Source organism: Lichenostomus cassidix, chromosome 8 (genome assembly GCF_008360975.1).
Source record: "Lichenostomus cassidix isolate B80296 chromosome 8, HeHo_3.0, whole genome shotgun sequence".
NCBI classification, from domain to species: Eukaryota; Metazoa; Chordata; class Aves; order Passeriformes; family Meliphagidae; genus Lichenostomus; species Lichenostomus cassidix.
This window is the reverse complement of record NC_139489.1, coordinates 23,795,566-23,813,440: the sequence shown is the minus strand read 5'-3', so window position 1 is coordinate 23,813,440 and position 17,875 is coordinate 23,795,566. Positions and strand designations below refer to the sequence as shown.

The window sequence follows — 17,875 nt, the reverse complement described above, 5'->3', positions numbered from 1 at the left end:
GGTCTCAGACAAGGCAATTGTGCTGTCCCTGCTGGGAAGGATGTATCTCAGCTTGGCCTGCCCTTAGCTGCTTCATAGGGCATCCTGCCCTGCTCCCAGAGCATGAGCAGGCACCACACAAGCCCTGCAAACAACCTGCTCTCCCACACTGCCATCTCGGGGATTTGTCAAGAGATGAGCAATGTTTTAATATAACACTAGGAAAGAAACCTGCTCATTGAATAGCTCATAGGCTGGTGGCTGCCAGCATCCCTCAGTGCCCAGCACAACCAGCAACACTCAAAAGGAGCAGCTGTTTAAAGAAATCAACTGGCTGGGGGCACAAATGTACCCCCCCAGCAAGTGGGGACTGGCAGGTTTGAGGTTCAAGGTGAGCAGTGCACCAGATGCAGTGAGATCCCTTCCAGGATCCCACAGACTAAACCTGGGGCAGCACCCACAACCCTCTATCATTACGCCTCCACCACCAAAAAAGAAAGGGTTTTATTAATTTTTAATTGCCTTCAGGAACTATGCAGCGAATATTGGTGTATTTCCCCAAATGGCTTTTAAATGAACCTTCGTTACGAAAGTGTATTATTCCCATGAATTATTTTGACTAGAAGATAGGAACAGTTAGTCTCTGGGCTGAGTTTTGTTCTCACTCTTCCACTCTGCAAGAAGGGGGAGGGGAAATCTGCAATTTCAAAAGGGAAGCATATTTTTTCTGTATAGTTTTTTAGCTTTATCAAGCTGGGCAGTTTCCCTAGTTCCCCAGAGCTGGGCTGCACAAACTCCTACGGTTCTTGCTATTCCCTCACTTTAAGCTGGTTTCCTAAGGAAAAAAGGAATGTCTACCCCCTCCAAGCTTTCCAACCAACTGCCCAATTTTCTGGAAGCTTGAGGCCACAGCCCCACAGCAACCTTTGTGCAAACAACCTGGTCTGATCATCCCCTGGGGAAGGGCACTGCAGGGTCAGCACAACCTCTCTAGGGCACCACAAAAGCCACCTGCAAGTCAGGACAAAGTGGAACAAATCCTGTCACCAGACCCAAGGGCTTAAAGCCAGCAGGGACAGCCACTGGTCCCACTGCTGAGGCAGGCAGGGGCTGATGAATGAAATTCCATTAATTCCTGCCTGCTCCACAGAGCTGCCAGGGCCCCAGAGGTACAAACCAGCCAGAGAGACTCAAGCAAACACAAGGTTTGGTTCCAGTACAGCTCGAGTAGTTTTCTTTTAATCCCAGAGAAGTGAAATGCAACATTTTTTGAGTTGGTAATAACATCCAGAGACAGAAGTCCAAGCCCCCTACTCGGTAAAGTCATTTGTGTTTAAGGCACTCTGCAAAACCAGCTTTCCTCTCTTTCCGATTTTCCCCACGCGGCAGCAGAATACCTGGTTTGGTCTTCTCTCCATAGTGACATTCATACGTCCTGGCTCTTCCCGCCCTCTCCGGGAACTGGCAAATCCAGTGGGAGCTGGACAGAGAAGTGCCAGGAGGCTGGGTCAATAAATAAATAGGGATGGGCACGGGGTGGGGAGAGCAAGGGCTCTGAGTTTCTGCAGGAAGGGGACAAGCACCAGCTGCCCTCCCTGCAGGCACTGGTGTGATTCCTGTCCCTCACAAAAAGGGGATGGGAGCGTGGGGATCCACGAGCATCCCTCCCCAGAGGTGCTCCCAACAGCACCCTAAAATGCAGGGGGCTGGGTGAGGGGGGGAGACCCAGCTGCCCCCACTGTGCAGCAGAAATGATAGCCACCCCCCCGACTTCCAGTTGTCAATAAATACCAATAAATAAATAAATAAATAAATAAATAAGTGACCCGAGGAAAGGAAGGAGGGGAAGGGGCACCCCGAGGCTCAGGGCACGGGGAGCATTAAGGTGGGCATGTCCATGAGCTGCCCCTCCCTGAGATAACAGGGTGCTGGTGAGGAAGGGGGGCATAGAGAAGGCATCCCATGGGGTGGGTGAACACCCAGCCCAGCAGTCTGAGTGCTCATCCAGCCACGGGGAATGAGCCAAACCCAGACTTACACATGGGAGCTCTCACCCCCCACCTTCCCCCCTTCCTGGGAGCACCACCAGCCCCACAGCCTGGCTCACCCCGCACCTCCACCCAAGTGTGAACACGCACCTTTTGCCAACATGCAAAATGCCTGCACGTTGCTGTAAACATCGTTTGCACGGGGTTTCTTTACAAACAATTTTTGCAAACGTTTTTTTCCTTCCTTCTTTTTTTAACGGGGAAATGCCCACAAAGACAACCCACACATCAAATCGAGTTAAGTGCATCATATCCAGCCATCAGAGGAGCAGGAACAGAAGCCTGGCAGAAGCCTGGAGAGGCGAACACAGGCATGGCCCTGGGGCTCTGCCAGCGCCTGCCTGCAGGCTGGGGCAGCCCTGGGGGCTCAGGCACACGGCTACAGCCAGGCACGGAGCCTGGCACCGGCACCAGGATGTTGTAGACATTCATGGACTGAAATTCAGCTACTGCTGTCTCAGTGTCACGGCAAACGACGTGCCAAGGCTCAGACTGGCCAGCAAACCCCAAAAGATGGCAATGAATTCAACAGCATCCCTGCAGCAGCATCCCTACTCTCCCAGGCAACTGGAGCCACAGCAGTGCCACAGCAGCTCCCTGGGCTTGATAGCTGGCATGCAGCCCTTTCCTGTGGGTTTTGGGGAGCTGGCTCACAAAGCCTCTGGACACAGCATCCTCTCTTAACAGGAAGCCCACCTGGAGCTACCTGTTTATTGGGGAACCCCTTCCTCTGGCGTTTTAGCTCTGATGCTGCCAGAGATGTTCCTGTCCCCCTGGGTCAAAAGTATACACCTGCCTTACTTCAAACCAAAAGGTACTTACCCCTCCTCCCCCAATCCTTATGGAAAATTGTATTTCAAGTTTCTAACCCCTCTCCACACACACTTTGTGATAAACAAAACATCAGTGATTGCAAAAGCTGCCATCAGTCCCACACCAGGACAAAACCACAGAGTTTCACAAGAGCAGGACATCTTCCCACACCAGCAAGCTCACTGTGGGAGCTCTGCTCCAGAAAATACAGCAATCCAAAGCTCAGAGCCCTCTCTCCCTCCAAACCTGTCCCACAGCAAGGCTGTAGCCCCTCGCAAAACCCCGACATAGGCACCGAAAGCAGCAGGTTCCCAGCCCAGCATGAGGCCAGGCAGGAGGAGCAGGAGTGCCAGCCGCGGCACAGGGAAGTGTCGCCTCAAGGCGTCAAAATGCAACACTCCCAGAGCAAAAATAAATAAAGAATTGAATCAGCAGCAAATAGTACTGAAGACAATAAATAGCATGGGGATTTCACAGGGATTTTTGGTCTAAGATGCTTCAGGAGCCCCTGTGCTGGCAGGGCCCGGGGTGCACACCCCACCCTGGAAAAGCAGGAGCCGTGGTGGAAGCTTTGAGGGAGCGGAGCTGCAGGGATGTGCTAGCACTGGGAGCTGGGCAGCACCGGGCTGGGCATCCCAATGCCAGGCTGAGGGCAGTGAGGGACATGGGACCCTCCCAGCAGGAATGACCTGCATCCCAGGGCAGCACAAACCTCCTGTGATGTGAAGGCAGGGCTGCGAGCTGGAGGAGCTGCAGGGTTCATGCCAGGGAGGACAGAGCAGAGAAAGCAGCAAAAGCTGTAACCACCTGCCCAGGAGTGATGGAGCACCCAGAGCAGCAGCAGCACAGCCATGGTTTATGCCTCTGCTGCAACTCCAGGGTGAGATCCTGGCAATTGCCAGCTGCATCCCACAGCGCCGTGCTGCCCCATGGACCAGCCCATGCCAGCCATTCAGGCAGCAAGGGGTGAGGAGAAAGGCAAATAAATCACCCTGTTATCCCTCCCAAGCACCGCAGTAGCAGGAGGCAGCCCCCAGGAGCACATTCACCTCCTCCTTCCCAGGCAAACCCAGGCCTGCCCTGCACAACCTCTGTTCACATCCCTGCCTTCCACCCACAGAGAGGAGAGCCTATCCCTGCAGAGCCTGGGGGGATACAAGGTATGCCATCACCTCCACTGGTGGCCCTGCCAGCAGCCACCCTGCTCCATGGGTGGCTGAGGAAGAGGAGGTCTCCACGTAAGCCAGCATTTGCATGGCTTCTAGCCATGACTTCTAGCAAGGGAGTGGGGTTTGCAGTGAAGCAAGTGAGTCCAGAGGTACCTCTGAGCTGGTCTGGGTACCCCACACACATAGAGCCAGCGAGCACCTGGGCTGGGAGAACAGGCACCACTCCCGATTTCTCACTCGGCTGAGAATTGGTTTTGCTTCCGTAAGAGAAGGGTCGGCGGGACTTGGGAGGGGAGGCTGAGGAACTGCAAAGATTTAGTGCACCTTAAAACAAAAGGGCATCTAACCTGCCCTTAGATCTCACTCCAAGACAGAAAAGAGCTATGGCATCTCCTACACTCACAACTACTCCAAACACACCCAGACGCATGCAAAACGTGTCCCGCTCCCCCTGGGCTGAGGAAAACCCCTCCCTGGCAGTGGCACCACCCAGCGCTGGGCTCTGATCAGCCCCCCAGCACTGCCTGTTCCCAGCGCTCTCCTGGCCCTCCCGCCCGGTCCCAGCGGGCAGGCGAGGGGTGGATTATCGATCTGAAATGCATAGGTATGGACATGGCAGGGACACGGCGGCCTGGCAGGAAGGATCGCTGCAGCAGCCTCCCACTGCCAGCAGGCACAGCCTCTGCTTCTCCCTCCAGCTGGGTGGAAAGCAGCATTTGCCACGGGCACGGTTCAACCACACTCATGCTCCTTGCACTGCCCCACAAGGAAAAACAAGTCCTTTAGGTCAGACAGCCTCTGTGCCAGCTGCAAGTACTCAATTCCGCTTCCTGGGAAATCCTCCAGCTCAGCAAACCCTCTTCTGCACCCTTGTGCCAGCCAGGCTCTATTTCTGACCGAGGAGGAGCCACATTTCCAACCACAACAACAAAGGCAGGAGAATCCGAGAGGTCTGCTTTGGCTCGGAAACCCTGTTCGTCTGCAGCGGGCTGGGAGCACCCAGGTCCTCACATGTGTGCTCAGCACTGCCCTACTTGGGAGGTATCACAACTATGGGCTGCCCTCGCTTGGGTCTCCACATGAGGACCTGGGCGTCGTTGGCGTTGGGCTTCACTAGTGCGTTTGGTGGGATGGGCTCCATCCTGCTGAGGATCCGTGGCTGCTCCTGCTGAGTCCTGCCCACCAGCCGAGCCCGCTGCCCCAGCAGCTGCATGGGATCCACCTCAATGTCCACTCGCATCCTCCACTTTATAGTCTGCAAGATGATCTTCTCCTTGGTGGTTGTGTTCATGGCCACGAGCCACGTGGTAAAGCTCTGGTCCCTTTTAATCCTGGTCAGCAGCGGCACGTTACTGTTGCTCACAGGGACGGCCCACGTCACGCTGGGGTAGAAATTGTCATTCATGCTCACTGAGAACCTGGAAATCTTGTTGGTGGGCCCGACCAGGGTGACGGTTTCTGTGGTGTTTCCATACCAGGGATAGCTCACCCCATCCGAATCGCTGATGGCTTTTACTCTTCCTTCTCGCAGGTCAGGCAGCTCCCAACTTGACCTAGTGAACGGGAAGACAAAGGTGAGCAGGGAAATGGCAGCAACAGCACCTGGCGAGGAATGGGGACACCAACAGCATGGGGACCCTTTCCCTGCCTGCAGCAAACCCTCTGGGCCAACCTGAAGAATAAATTCAGCTTCAGTTCCTTTGCTAAGACTCACATGTCCAGCTGAAGCCTTTGCTCTGCCAACACAATGCCATTTCAATTAACCTGCAACCAAACAGACTGGGTCAAACCCACTGCTAAGACTCTTCGGGGTCACTCCCCCCTCATCAGCTCCTGCACTGGAGAACATCCACCAGCTGCAGCACTGTAAACACAGCACTAGCCCAGCCTGTCAGCAGCCCCCTCCTGCAAGAGTCTGCAATTTTTATGCCTTAAATACGGAGACAATTAAACAATTAAATCCCACAATTATGCCTGCCGCTGGCACAATGAAATCCCTGCAGTACAGCTGGGATTAGGAGGGGGGGAATTCCAGCCCAAATCTTCACTGCTGACCATGTTACCAACACCATGTAGCTACGGCAAGGGCTGAGTGGCAATTACAAGGGAGGAGCTTTGAAGCAGCGGGGCTGGGGCCACACTTCTGCCATCCCCCCAGATGATGGCCTCCACTCACTCCAATGTCCCCAAGCGTTCCCGTGCCACACGCACACTAGTCTGTCATGATACAAGGATGCAAGCAGGCAGCACAAGGACCTGCTGCTCCCCCAGTGCCCACACACCTGTGGCACCAGCAGCAGGAACCCACCAGCAAGCTGCAGAACAGACCCCTCTGGACGTTTCCCCTCTTGCATGACCCCTTTCCAAAGGCAGAAGACGCAGCAACAGAGCCAACAGCTTTGCCCCCCAGCACCTCCACAAGCCACCTACACACTCAGCACTGGGAAAAACTGATTTCAAGCAGCCACTTCTGCCAAGCACACAAGCCAAGCGGGCAACTCCCCCTGCACTGCCCTCCCGTCCCAGCCTCAGAGAATAAACGGTGCTTGGTGGGACACAGCGCCGGCACAGCCCTCGAACGGGCGAGCTCCAGACCACCGGGATGGTGCAGGAGCCGCTGTGGGACGCGAGGAGCAGGAATTGCGGGGTCGGGGAGCGAGTGCTGCCGTGAAGATGTTGCCCGTGCGTGGCTGTGGCTGCAGACGTGGGGTAGAGAGGCAGCACTCGCTACCGGGGGTACAGCACCCGGTGCCGGGATGGTGCAGCACCCAATACCGGGATGGTGCAGCACCCGGTGCCTGCGGGCGAGCAGGGCAGGTGCCCGCAGCAGGGAGCCCACGCCGCACGCAGCCCGGGGCCCGCCCAGACCCCCGCGCCCCATCCCCGCTGCCCGGCCCCGTCCCCCCGCGCCCGCCCGCGGTGCTCACACGCCGAGGTCGCTGTAGGTGTTGTAGAACTCCATGTGGTTGCAGGCCTGGATCCAGCCCACCACCCAGGTGTGCCGCCGGGCGATGGGCGGCATGAGGACGCGGGCGGAGGCGCGGAAGTAGGGCGTGCGGTACCGCAGCACCACCGGCGAGCTCTCCTCGATGGCCGTGGCCGCCGGCTCGATGGTGGCCGACACGTCCGACACCACGATCTGCTCCCGGCGCACCCGCGCCTTGCAGGCCACGCTCTGCAGGCACCCCATGGCCGCGGCCGAGCCGCCGTCACCGCGGGCCCGGGGGGGCGGCCGGTCCCGCCGCCGCCCGCCCGCCGCGCATCGCCGCCCGCCGCACGGCGCCCGCACCGGCGCCGGCAGGGCGAAGGCGCCGCCGCCGCCGCCGCCGCGCCTCTTGCGGCCCTCGCCAGCCGCCGTACGCCGGCCGGGGCGGACACGTGCTCGCCGGTGGGCGGGGCGCGCCCGGGGCTCCGCGGCGACCACGTGCGTCACGGCCGGAAGCGGAACAGGAAGCGGAAGCGGCGCCGGGGCCGCCCGGTACCGGGGGAAGTGCGGGCGCGCCGTACCCGTCGCGCCCTTGGGGACACGCCGGGATGGGGGGGACCGCTCCCCGGCGGTGCGGTAGCGCGGGGCGGGGGTGCTGGGCAGGGCGCGGGGAGGGGGAGAGGGAAGCGGCCCCCGGCAGTGTGACATGCTGGATCCCGGTTGGGCCCGGCAGCGGGTGACCGGCGCCCGCCTCTCGCAGGCCGCCTCCTGTCGTCATGCCGAGCCCCCGGAGCAGCCGCGAGCGACGCGCCGGCGGCAGCGGCGGCCGCCTGGAGTTCCTGTCGCTGAGCCAGCGCGGCCCCGCCGCCCCCGACAGCCCGTCCCGCCGCAAGGAGTCCAGCGGCGCCGCGGCCGCCCCGCTGCCCGAGGAGGACTGCATGAAGCTGAACCCGTCCTTCGTGGGCATCGCCCTCAGCTCCCTGCTCGCCATCGACCTCTGGGCCTCCAAGCGCCTGGGCGTGTGCGCTGGAGAGGGCTCGGCCTGGGGCAGCGCCCGGCCGCTCATGAAGGTCATCGAGGTGTCGGGACATGGCATCCCCTGGCTGCTCGGCACCTTCTACGGGCTCTGCCAGAGTGACAGCTCGGCGGCCAGAGAGGTGCTGCTCAACCTGCTCTTCGGTGAGGCGGGGGGCTCGTCCCGGGGCTCTGCAGGCTGGGGCTGGGGGGACCCGAGGGACGGGACGGAGCTGGGTAAACCTCAGCCCCGAGGGCACCAGCTGATTTTGAGCAACCTGTGCAGGCTTATCTGGGGTGTCTGCTAGCAGAGGGAGTGACCCTGCAGCTTGAGGGTGATGGCACCAGTGAGACTCGTCTGTCACAGCTGCAACCACGCACTGTGAAACTCCTGACAGCTAAAGTGCTCCTGCAGTTACATAAAGCTCTCAGGGTGCTAGAGCCTTTTTTAGCTCTTCAAGCTTGTCAGGACAGCGCACTCTAGGTAGAGCTGCCTCGTGTTGACACACCAGCCCATTCCCTGAAAAGCTGCTCTGGCACACAGACATTCACCCTGGGCTCCCTGCAGGCAGGGCTGTGGTGGATTGTTCTGTATCAGCCAGTGAGGAAGCTTGGTTTAAAGCACGAATTTTAATCTTGCATGGTATAATATTTCACATACACACAGAATAGCCTAGATATCCTGAGAGTATTCATTTTTGCTTATTTTAGAGACTGTAGTAGCTCCAGAGCCCCAGAACTTTTTAGGTTCAAAGTTGTTACTCTTGCATTAAGTTGCAAATAATCAGAATCTCACACTTGTAATTTGAACTGAAATTTGCTTTGTGGGAAAGAAGGTTTGTGCATCTTTCTCAGCTAGCAGCACATGGTTAAAATTACTGGGGACCTAGAGGGACCTGGAGGCCTCCAGCCTAAATTCTGCTCCGAGGAGATCTGTCCCAGCCCCAGGGCCTTGTCCAGCCTTCAGTGTTCTGCAGCCCTATGGGCACCCATGTGGGAAAGGGTTCCCTCGTGTCCAACTTGAATCTCCCACACCCTATGTAGGAAGACAAAAAGCAGTTGATCTAGGTTTACGTGTGGAAAAAAAATTGTTCATAAATGAGTAACCAAAGGAAATGAACTGAAGTGACCAAAAGACTTGGTGTCCAGAAACAAGCCTTAGGACAAGGCAAAAATTGGTCTCTTACATAACTTCCCTGGAAGAAGTAGCCCTGGCTGTGAGTGCTGTGTTAAGCTGACCTAACAGAGATGGAGAAAATACCCTCTGCCCTACATGAGAAGCTGCTCTTGCCAAATATGGCTGCACACTTCTCACAAGTACTTGGTCTCTTCTATCACAACAGCCTTTAGCTATCAGGGGGCAAGCCACCATTATATAAATCATCCTTTGTTTATTTACTGAAAACCAAAGCTTAGTTAATGTTTTCCCCAGCAGTGGGGAGAAGCCAGACTCCAAGAACTCTGGCACCACACCAACTCGGAGCCTTTCCACTGACCTGTGCCTGAGTGGTTGGTGGAGTGGGTTGATCATTCACCCAGTCAGTTTAACCCCAGTCACCAGGGCAGACAGAGCAATGCTGAGTCAGTGCTGCCAGGAGGGGAGCTGGGAACGTTAATGCTTCTGCTGCCTTCAGATTAAGGAGCAGATTGAGCCCCAAGTCATGGCAAGATCAGATTTTGCACGGAGAGAAAACCCCCAGGGTGCAGACTGGGTGGGGCCCTGTTGGCTGTGGCAGGCCAAGGGTCTGGTGGTTTAGGAGGGGTGTGTGGAGAGTAGCAGAGGTTGAAGATACAGAAGGCCAAGAGCAGCTGAGTGCCATGCTCTCCTGCCTGGGTATTGCAGCCATGGGGAATAGCACTGCCTTCGGGCAGCTATGAGCAGCCAAATGCTTCCTTAACTGGTGGCTCTCCTTTCACTAACCCCTGTCCCCATCTCTCCTAGCACTGCTGCTGGACCTGGTGATGGTGGCAGTGGTGAAGGGGCTCGTCAAGCGGCCGCGGCCCACCCACAACAAGATGGACATGTTCGTCACCATCTCGGTGGACAAGTACTCCTTCCCCTCAGGCCACGCCACCAGGGCTGCTCTCGTCTGCCGCTTCGTCCTGCGTCACTTGGTCCTGGCTGTCCCGCTGCGGGTGCTCGTGGTGCTCTGGGCTCTCATAGTCAGCATCTCCCGGGTCATGCTGGGCAGGCACAACATGACAGACGTGCTCTTCGGGCTGCTGCTGGGCTATGCACTGTATGGTGTGGTGGAGCACTGCTGGCTGTCCCCAGCCACCGCACCCGCCCTCTTCGCGCTCTGGAGCCACTGACCGACCGCTGGCTTCCTCACAAAGCAGGGGCCATGTGCTGGTGTTCTGAGCACACACACGGAGGGGATTCTGGGACTTAAACTCACATCCTAAACCCCATCAGTCCGGCCAAGACTTCCACATGAGCGGTGCTGTAGGCTCCAGGGCCTGCACTCAGATGTTTGGTGCTGTCTTGCCCTCCTGGTTGGCTGTCAGGCAGGGTCTGCGCTGACTGTTCTCTGGTGACAAAATCCAGTCTCTGCAGAGCCTGGGGAGGGCTCAGCACATTCACCCGGCAGCTCACTGCTACTACTGTGAATCTGCATGCTCTCGCTGGGCACTTGCAATAGCCCATGGTGTACGTGGTAGCTGTGACTTGCAGAGGTGTCTCTACAATCATCCCTGTATCTGTATCCCATAAATACACTGATTATGCTGCTGTCATAAGCATACCCTGCCCAGCCTGCTCTACCACACCTACCTGGAGGGGACCCACAAGCATCTCTCCTCAGAGTTAGAAAGAGCTTTGCCTTCCTAAGCAATCTCTACCCTATTGCTCTCAGTATACATGCTGCATTAAGATCAGGTGTTGAGCAATGAGGACATGGGCACATGGTTCCCAGTGCCACGGGAAAAAGATAGTGGGACTGAAGTGGGACCAGTGGGTAACAGGAAGCAGCTCCCAGCAATAGCCTGCTCCTGAAGCTCTTGTCCAGAGCTTCCTAGTAACTTTTTCCCTCCACAGGATTTTCAGTCTCTCAGGGGGTACAATGCATTCACAGCAACTCCTGATAGCATATTCCAGGCCACAGAAGGAGTCCTGCAGCACCAGCCCCTTCCCACAGCCCAGCAATACACCCAGCCCCAGGTCTGAGCCTTGCATCTCCTGCAGCAAGAGGCCCTGGCTCTGCCAGCTACCACCACAGCTCCCTATGCTCCAGGCAGGCTGGCTCTCATTCCCTGGCACGACTGGCAGTTTGTTTTTCGCAAAGAGCTGCTCGTCCTTGGCAGGAGGGGAGCACAGGGAGCCTCTGTAATGAGCTGGGGCCAAGACTGAGCCAGAAAATCATGGAACCCACATCATCAGGGACCACAGCCAGGCAGGGAGGGAGGGCTCTGGACTAAGCTCAAATAATGAGCTTAAACAGTGCTCCTGGCGTATGGGTGGAGGGATTGGGCCCAGGTGAGGCTCTTTGTGGTCACTGAGGTCTATTAGCACACTCAGGCCCTGCAAAGCACCAATTAAGTTGTATTAAGAGCAGGCAGTGTTTAAGTGTGCTGTTATCCCGTGTGGAATCTGCAGGAGTAGCCTAATGGCTGCTGGTACAAGCACCTTGTCAGTGACTGTCATTTGTACAGGGGCTGACATGAAAGTGCTTGATGTGACAGGGTTCCCCTGGAGCTGAGACCTGACCCACTGAGAGGGTGAGTCAGTGAAGCTGCCAGGTCCAGGCTGGTACTTCAGTGACCAAAAGAGTAATCCCCTGGGTTGCACTGCGTGCCTGGCAGCTGTCTGGGCCAGTCCGGCATATCCACGGCAGCACCCGGACACCCCGGCCTGCCCTCCTGTCCCAAGGCAGAGGCCAGCCCTGTGGTGGCTGCACGAGCACAGGCAGGTGGCACACTCCACTGTGGGCAGAGTTTGGGGTGGTCAGGGCTTATTGAGCTGTGCCAAAACATCTTTGCTCTACCTTTTCCAAAACACAGTGTTTTTTGTCTGTGCTTAGAGTCTGTTCTTAGAGTTGTTGTGGTCTTCTTCTCTACATCATGGAGGTTACAGCAGCAAATGTGTGCATCTGCAGCTCACACATACATGTGTGTGCCAAAAGTTGCTCTTGGCACCCACCATCACCACTGCACAGCCCTGCTGGGTCACAGGCTGCCTGGCCACCCTCTCACCTCTTTTCTGCTTCTCTCCAGATCTACCAGAGAGACCTTTGGTCTCCTTCTGTGCTTGTCACTTGTCATTGCTCCTCCAAGCATGGGTGCCAATCCCCTCATAGGACAGAGGAGCTTTCTGCTCCACTTGTCCCATGGCGTTTCTGCCCATTGTGGAAGCCCAGAGCAGACACTGTACAGCAGACATTGCTGCCCACACTCTACATCCTGGGTACTTGACAGGTATGGGGAACTCTGACTTTCCTACAGATACCAACCAGCTGGCCTTGACGAAAATATGGCCTGATCCTGATTCCGCGCAGCACAGTTTGTCCAAGCTATGAGTCCAGGTTCATGGGGGTAAAGTCCAGGGCAATGCAGCCTCCTGTAGGGAGAAGGGCAAATTCAGAGGCAACCTGCACAGAGGTTTTAAAGCACGGCAGAGTGGTTGAGAGTTCAGAGAGATCCCCTGTACCTGTCAGCCTTGGTCAGTCTGCGCAGAGCTTGCAAAAGAGCCAGAAGCCAGCTGACAGCGGAGCAGGGAGAATAGCACTGCCAGTGCCGTCACCTCACCGTCCCCGTGCTGATTCCTTGCCTGGTAAGATACTTATGATGCTTTTCGACAGGCAGGCGCAGAGTGTGGGTTGGCAGCTCACAGGCTTTGCCCCAGGCAGAGATCAGCCCTTGCCAACAGTGAGGGACAGAATGAGCTTTATTAAGCTTACTGCAAACATACTATGAGTTTTAGGTTAAAACCATTTCAGCTGCAGAGAGTGACCCCTCTGTAGCCCTGTGCCTTGCTCAGCTCTATGGCAGAGTTCCCTGGACATGGGAGAACAAATTTCCCCTGCAGTCCTCGGGGCTGTCTGGCTGCGAGTGTGCCAGGAGCCAGCAGTGAGGTCTGGATCCCCCTGGTCTGTGCCTCCTGTTGTCAGAGACAACCTTTTCCTTACTGGTCTCACCACACTTGCACCAGTGACACCCCAACGTCGTGATGCTCCTCACACTGGGGTTCCACTGGCCCCAGGACTCCACTAACCCAAGAGTGTGCCGTGGCTATCGGGTCGCTGTGCTGACATGCCCAGCCCAGGGGCACAGGGAATGTGGGCAATACAGTGCCGACTGCCACTGGAGCAGCCAGAGCCGTGTGTGTCCCCGAGTACCACGATAACCGAGGTTGGGCTGATCCAGATAATCCCACGGTAAAAAGTCCAGGGCGGCGTTTGTTTACCAAGCACGCAACCACAAGGATCAGCTGTGTGTTCGCGTCCCCACGCAGCGCCTGGAACGACTCCTTACGCCGCCGTCCCAGGCTGCGGCGACAGCGCTGCCGGAACAGCCAGGCAGGCGGCCGGGAGCCAGACGAGTTCTGCCTTCCTTTCCCTCGCCCCGTGGGAGGAGTGACGGAGGGGGAGGCCTCGCTCCCGGACGCCGCGCACCATAAAGCCAGGCCACGGTCCGGCGTCACGAGTCGGGCCATCGCGGCAGAGACCTTCGTTCGGCTCCCTGCCTGCCACCAGCCTTCCCTGGGCTGCTCAGTCCACGGCCGCAGGTCGGTTAAGGGTGTCCCCCGAGCCGCTGGCAGCGACCATCGGGACAGCACAACAGGAATCTCCCCGGGGAAGGGAGAGGGCAAAGGGCAGGCAGAGGGGCTGTCAGCACTTGGGTGGGAGCCGTCGGTCCCCACAGCAGGGCACGGCACGCTAGGGCACTTCCAACGCGGGACTTGGCATGGGCAGGGAGATTTTGAGGCTCCCTGACACTCGGTAGGACTTCTCTTCACAGCATCCAGAGGCAACACCACAACAGTGCCAAACCCAACACTGGCCAGGTTCCCACTTGGCAGGGGACAGCAGTTGCTTTGTAACCCCAAACAAACTTTTGAAGGGCTGCCTCTTTCGGGACCTCTTAGGTGCACCAGGGTCAAAGTTTTGCACAGCTGCACCCTTGGCCACTCAGCCCCCCTGTCCGACGCTGTCCCCAGGCAGAGACCCGGTGGTGGAGCGCAGCATGGCAAAGAAGGTGGCCATCATCGGAGGGGGCCCCAGCGGGCTGTGCGCCATCAAAGCCTGCCTGCAGGAGGGGCTGGAGCCCGTCTGCTTCGAGAGGACCGGCGACATCGGAGGCCTCTGGAGGTTTGAGGTAAACCCTGCTGGCCACGTCTCCTGCTGGGGGTCAGTACGGTGACCCTCAGGGTTCAGTGGTGGCTGGTGGGGTGGCAGCCAGCCACAGTGGGATCCTCTGGGTAAGACTGAGGGCAGGGGCTCCATGTAAAGGAGCCAGCCATCCTTCCCCATCATTCCCCCGGCTAGCACTGAGCCGTGCCCCACTCCCACAGGAGCAACCTGAAGATGGCCGTGCCAGCATCTACCGCTCTGTCATCATCAACACCTCCAAGGAGATGATGTGCTACAGCGACTACCCCATCCCCGAGGACTTCCCCAACTTCATGCACAACTCCAAGATCATGGAGTACTTCCGCATGTATGCCCAGCACTTCGACCTGCTCCGCCACATCCACTTCAGGGTGAGAGCTGGGGTCCCGAGGGGGTGGTGGCAGCAGAAACAGGAGGCACAGGGTGCCTGACACTGCTCTCCCTGTGCCCAGACCAGCGTGTGCCGTGTGTCCAAGCGCCCTGACTTTGCCAGCAGTGGGCAGTGGGAGGTGGTGACGGAGAGTGAGGGGAAGAAGGAGACGGCTGTCTTTGACGCCGTGCTGGTGTGCAGTGGGCACCACACCGACGCACATCTCCCGCTCAATTCCTTCCCAGGTACTGTCCTGCACACTGGTATGAGGAGACACCAGTCCATGCCAGTCCCCATTCCCCCTGCTGCTTTCCCTCCTGGCCCCAGCATTTCCCTGCCTTGCTTTGATTCCCAGAGCACTCCTGTGCTCCCCAGGAGTGGTTTGGTGGGGCAAGGGAGCATCTCCAGTCTTTAGGCGGGTGATCCTCCAACCTGGCACCAGGAAGCTGAGCATCCCTCCTCCCTCCTCACAGGAATTGAGAAATTCAAGGGCTGGTACCTCCACAGCCGAGACTACAAGGATGCTCAGGCTTTCACAAACAAGAGGGTTGTTGTCATCGGGATCGGGAATTCGGGGTCAGACCTGGCTGTGGAAATCAGCCAAACAGCCCAGCAGGTGAGCAGCAAGACTGGGGTCATGGCGGGCAGGCCAGCCCCTGTGGGTCACTGTCAGTTCCAAAAGGACACCAGGACCAAGGCACTTGCACAACTGCTGCTCTATCCCAGCACTCACTGTGTTTGGCAATGCTGGCACCTGCCAATCCCAGCTGCCAGGCAACTGAGACATGGTCCCACTCCCCTGCAAGATGCCAATTATCAGCTCACTCTGCCCTCCAGGTCTTTTCCCAGTGCTTGGGCAGCACAAAGTGGAGTGATCCCAGGGCAAGGACATGTCCCCCCCCAGAGCAGCCACCCGAGAACCATCACTGCCTTCCGCAATTGATCCTTCTTCCTTGTCTAGGTCTTCCTCAGCACACGGCGGGGTGCATGGGTCCTCAACCGGGTTGGAGATCAGGGCTACCCTATCGACACCATCTTGACCACCCGCCTGAAGACATTCCTGCAGAAGCTGCTCACCACATCCATGGCATGTGACTACATGGAGAATAAGCTGAATGCTAGGTTTGACCACGCACGCTATGGCCTGAAGCCAAAGCACAGGTATCAGCAAACATTGCCCCTGCCCAGAAGGGACCTTCTGCCTCCCACTGTGTCCAGCCCTGCTCAACCAATCCATGCTCCTTGTGCTTGGGCTGGGTTAATAATTTCATTGTGCCCAGGCAATGCCCCTTCCAAGGACTCTTGGAGACACCAGTGCAGAGGCACCTGCTGAGCATCCCTGTGAATGAGCATTCCCAGAGCAGGGAGCAGCTGGTAGAGCAGAACATGGAGCAGAAACACTTCCTTCCGAGTGCCCTAATGGCTCCATGTACCTTCCAGGGTCCTTCACCAGCATCCGACCATCAATGATGAGCTGCCCAACCGCATCATTTCAGGCAGGGTGCAGGTGAAGCCAAACATCCGGGAGTTCACAGAGACATCTGCCATCTTTGAGGATGGCACCAGGGAAGACATCGATGCTGTGGTCTTTGCCACAGGATACAGCTTCTCCTTCCCATTCCTTGAGGACTGCGTGAAGGTGGTGAACAACCAGATCTCCCTCTACAAATACGTGTTCCCCCCTGACCTGGAGAAAACGACACTGGCTTTCATTGGCCTCATCCAGCCCCTGGGTGCCATCATGCCCATCTCCGAGCTCCAGTGTCGCTGGGCCACCCGTGTCTTCAAGGGTAAGTGAGGCAAACCTACCCTGTGGATGCAGCCTGGAGTGAGGGCAAATGGTGCCCAGCCATGTCAGGGAGGCGGCAGCTTGTTGTGCCGTCCTGGCCATGGTGATGGCATGGCTGCCTTGCAGCTGTCATGCTGAGAGGGCCTCTTGTCTGAGAGGCACAGGGACACCCATACCCTGAGCTCCACAGACTGCATCTTCCCATCCCAAGGAGCTCAGACATGCCTCAGGTGCCAGACCACATGCCGTGGTGGTGCTGGCAGAGGCATAGCACCCAGGCAAGGGCAGCACCATAGTGGCTGCCTGTGTCTCATCCTCCCCAGGGCTGAACAAGCTGCCCTCACAGCACGACATGGAGGCTGACATCGAGCAGAAGAAAGAAGTGATGGCAAAGCGGTAAGATCCCTGCGGAAGCACTGAGGGGCTGCCTTGGGCACAGCTGCTTATGGGCATCCATCCTGGCCCCTGGATACATCCTGGCACATTTTTCTGTGCCAGCAGAGGGCAAGGATGTTGTTTGCCATACTACCCACAATCCAGTTTGTCCCATACCACCTTCCTGGTATGCGGGGTATTTGCTGGCTCAGCTTCCAGCCACCGACCTGCCCTCCCTCCCTGCCCACAGGTACGTGAAGAGCCAGCGGCACACCATCCAGGTGGATTATATTCCCTACATGGACGAGCTCGCCTGCCAGCTGGGGGTCAAGCCCAACCTGCTCACCTTGTTCCTCACGGACCCCAAGCTGGCGATGGAGGTGCTCTTTGGTCCCTGCACACCGTACCAGTACCGGCTGCGGGGCCCAGGCGCGTGGGATGGTGCCAGGGAGGCCATCCTCACCCAGCATCAGCGCATCCTCAAGCCCCTGCAGACACGGCATGTGGAAGAGAGCACCTCAACCCACACCGTGCCGCTCATACTCAAGCTGGTTGGGGCTGTGGCCATCCTGGCCGCTGTTTTTGCTTACCTGTAAGTGCCCTGCAAGCACAGGAAGGGAGGCTTTGCAATGTGCTGGGGCTGGCTGGCCACCTCTGCCCCTTGGCAGCCTGTGCACCCCAGTGGTGGCAGAAACCTTCCTCCTGCCTGGCACAGCCTCACTGTGACTACACCATGAGCTCGGGATGCACAGAGCCTCCCTAGCTGCCAGAATAGTGCTTGGGCTCCTGCTCTGCACCTCCCCATGGAGAGTGCCATCAGGGACAGAGGAGGAAACCTGCTCACTGCAGGCTCAAATCCAGTCCCTCTCAGCCAGTGCTCCGGGCTTTTCTGTGCCCTGTAACCCAGCCATGCCAATGCTGCCACACCCAGCAGAGCTAAGCAGCACAGGCACAGCACACTTTCTAACTGAATAAATGCATTAAACAGCCATGTGTCTGTCCTGTTACTGACACCATCACTGACACCTTCGTGTGCTTTGCGCATGCTCACGCGTTTGAGATCGAC

The 17,875-nt window shown here is 57.6% G+C and overlaps 3 protein-coding genes across 5 annotated transcripts; 2 read left to right on the top strand and 1 right to left on the bottom strand.

The window, feature by feature from the left end:
- Nucleotides 1-1,185: 1,185 nt before the first annotated feature.
- LOC146434098 (protein FAM78B) lies at nucleotides 1,186-12,401 on the bottom strand. The gene is made up of 3 exons (XM_085068439.1): nucleotides 7,697-12,401; nucleotides 6,937-7,488; nucleotides 1,186-5,562 (listed from the first exon to the last, which is right to left on the bottom strand). Exons 1-3 carry the CDS (start codon nucleotides 8,029-8,031, stop codon nucleotides 5,040-5,042), a joined length of 1,410 nt encoding a protein of 469 aa, XP_084924565.1. The 5' UTR covers nucleotides 8,032-12,401; the 3' UTR covers nucleotides 1,186-5,039.
- LOC146434099 (polyisoprenoid diphosphate/phosphate phosphohydrolase PLPP6-like) lies at nucleotides 9,768-10,262 on the top strand. The gene is made up of 2 exons (XM_085067288.1): nucleotides 9,768-9,783; nucleotides 9,892-10,262. Exons 1-2 carry the CDS (start codon nucleotides 9,768-9,770, stop codon nucleotides 10,260-10,262), a joined length of 387 nt encoding a protein of 128 aa, XP_084923414.1.
- Nucleotides 12,402-12,567: 166 nt separating the features above from the next.
- Nucleotides 12,568-17,798, top strand: LOC146434097 (flavin-containing monooxygenase 5-like). Of its 3 annotated transcripts, none has more exons than XM_085068424.1 (9): nucleotides 12,568-12,717; nucleotides 14,104-14,261; nucleotides 14,458-14,646; nucleotides 14,728-14,890; nucleotides 15,119-15,261; nucleotides 15,607-15,806; nucleotides 16,086-16,435; nucleotides 16,758-16,830; nucleotides 17,060-17,798. In XM_085068424.1, exons 2-9 carry the CDS (start codon nucleotides 14,130-14,132, stop codon nucleotides 17,403-17,405), a joined length of 1,596 nt encoding a protein of 531 aa, XP_084924550.1. In that variant the 5' UTR covers nucleotides 12,568-12,717; nucleotides 14,104-14,129; the 3' UTR covers nucleotides 17,406-17,798. The 3 variants fall into 3 exon arrangements, with proteins under 3 accessions (XP_084924550.1, XP_084924548.1, XP_084924551.1); XM_085068422.1 differs by having other exon boundaries at nucleotides 12,579-12,717; nucleotides 14,032-14,261; XM_085068425.1 differs by lacking the exon at nucleotides 12,568-12,717 and adding an exon at nucleotides 12,851-13,671.
- The last annotated feature ends 77 nt before the right edge of the window (nucleotides 17,799-17,875 follow it).

What these genes read in the sequence shown, in the direction of transcription:
- LOC146434098 (XM_085068439.1), bottom strand. Translation starts at nt 8,031, where the DNA reads ATGCCATGTCCCGACACCTCGATGACCTTCATGAGCGGCCGGGCGCTG. An exon ending in GGCATGACGACAGGAGGCGG is followed by an intron (nt 7,489 to 7,696) that starts CCTGCGAGAGGC and finishes CTTCCCCCGGTA; the next exon opens with CCGGGCGGCCCCGGCGCCGC. An exon ending in ACCTACAGCGACCTCGGCGT is followed by an intron (nt 5,563 to 6,936) that starts GTGAGCACCGCG and finishes CCCGTTCACTAG; the next exon opens with GTCAAGTTGGGAGCTGCCTG.
- LOC146434097 (XM_085068424.1), top strand. Translation starts at nt 14,130, where the DNA reads ATGGCAAAGAAGGTGGCCATCATCGGAGGGGGCCCCAGCGGGCTGTGC. An exon ending in GGCCTGAAGCCAAAGCACAG is followed by an intron (nt 15,807 to 16,085) that starts GTATCAGCAAAC and finishes TGTACCTTCCAG; the next exon opens with GGTCCTTCACCAGCATCCGA. An exon ending in GGCCACCCGTGTCTTCAAGG is followed by an intron (nt 16,436 to 16,757) that starts GTAAGTGAGGCA and finishes CATCCTCCCCAG; the next exon opens with GGCTGAACAAGCTGCCCTCA.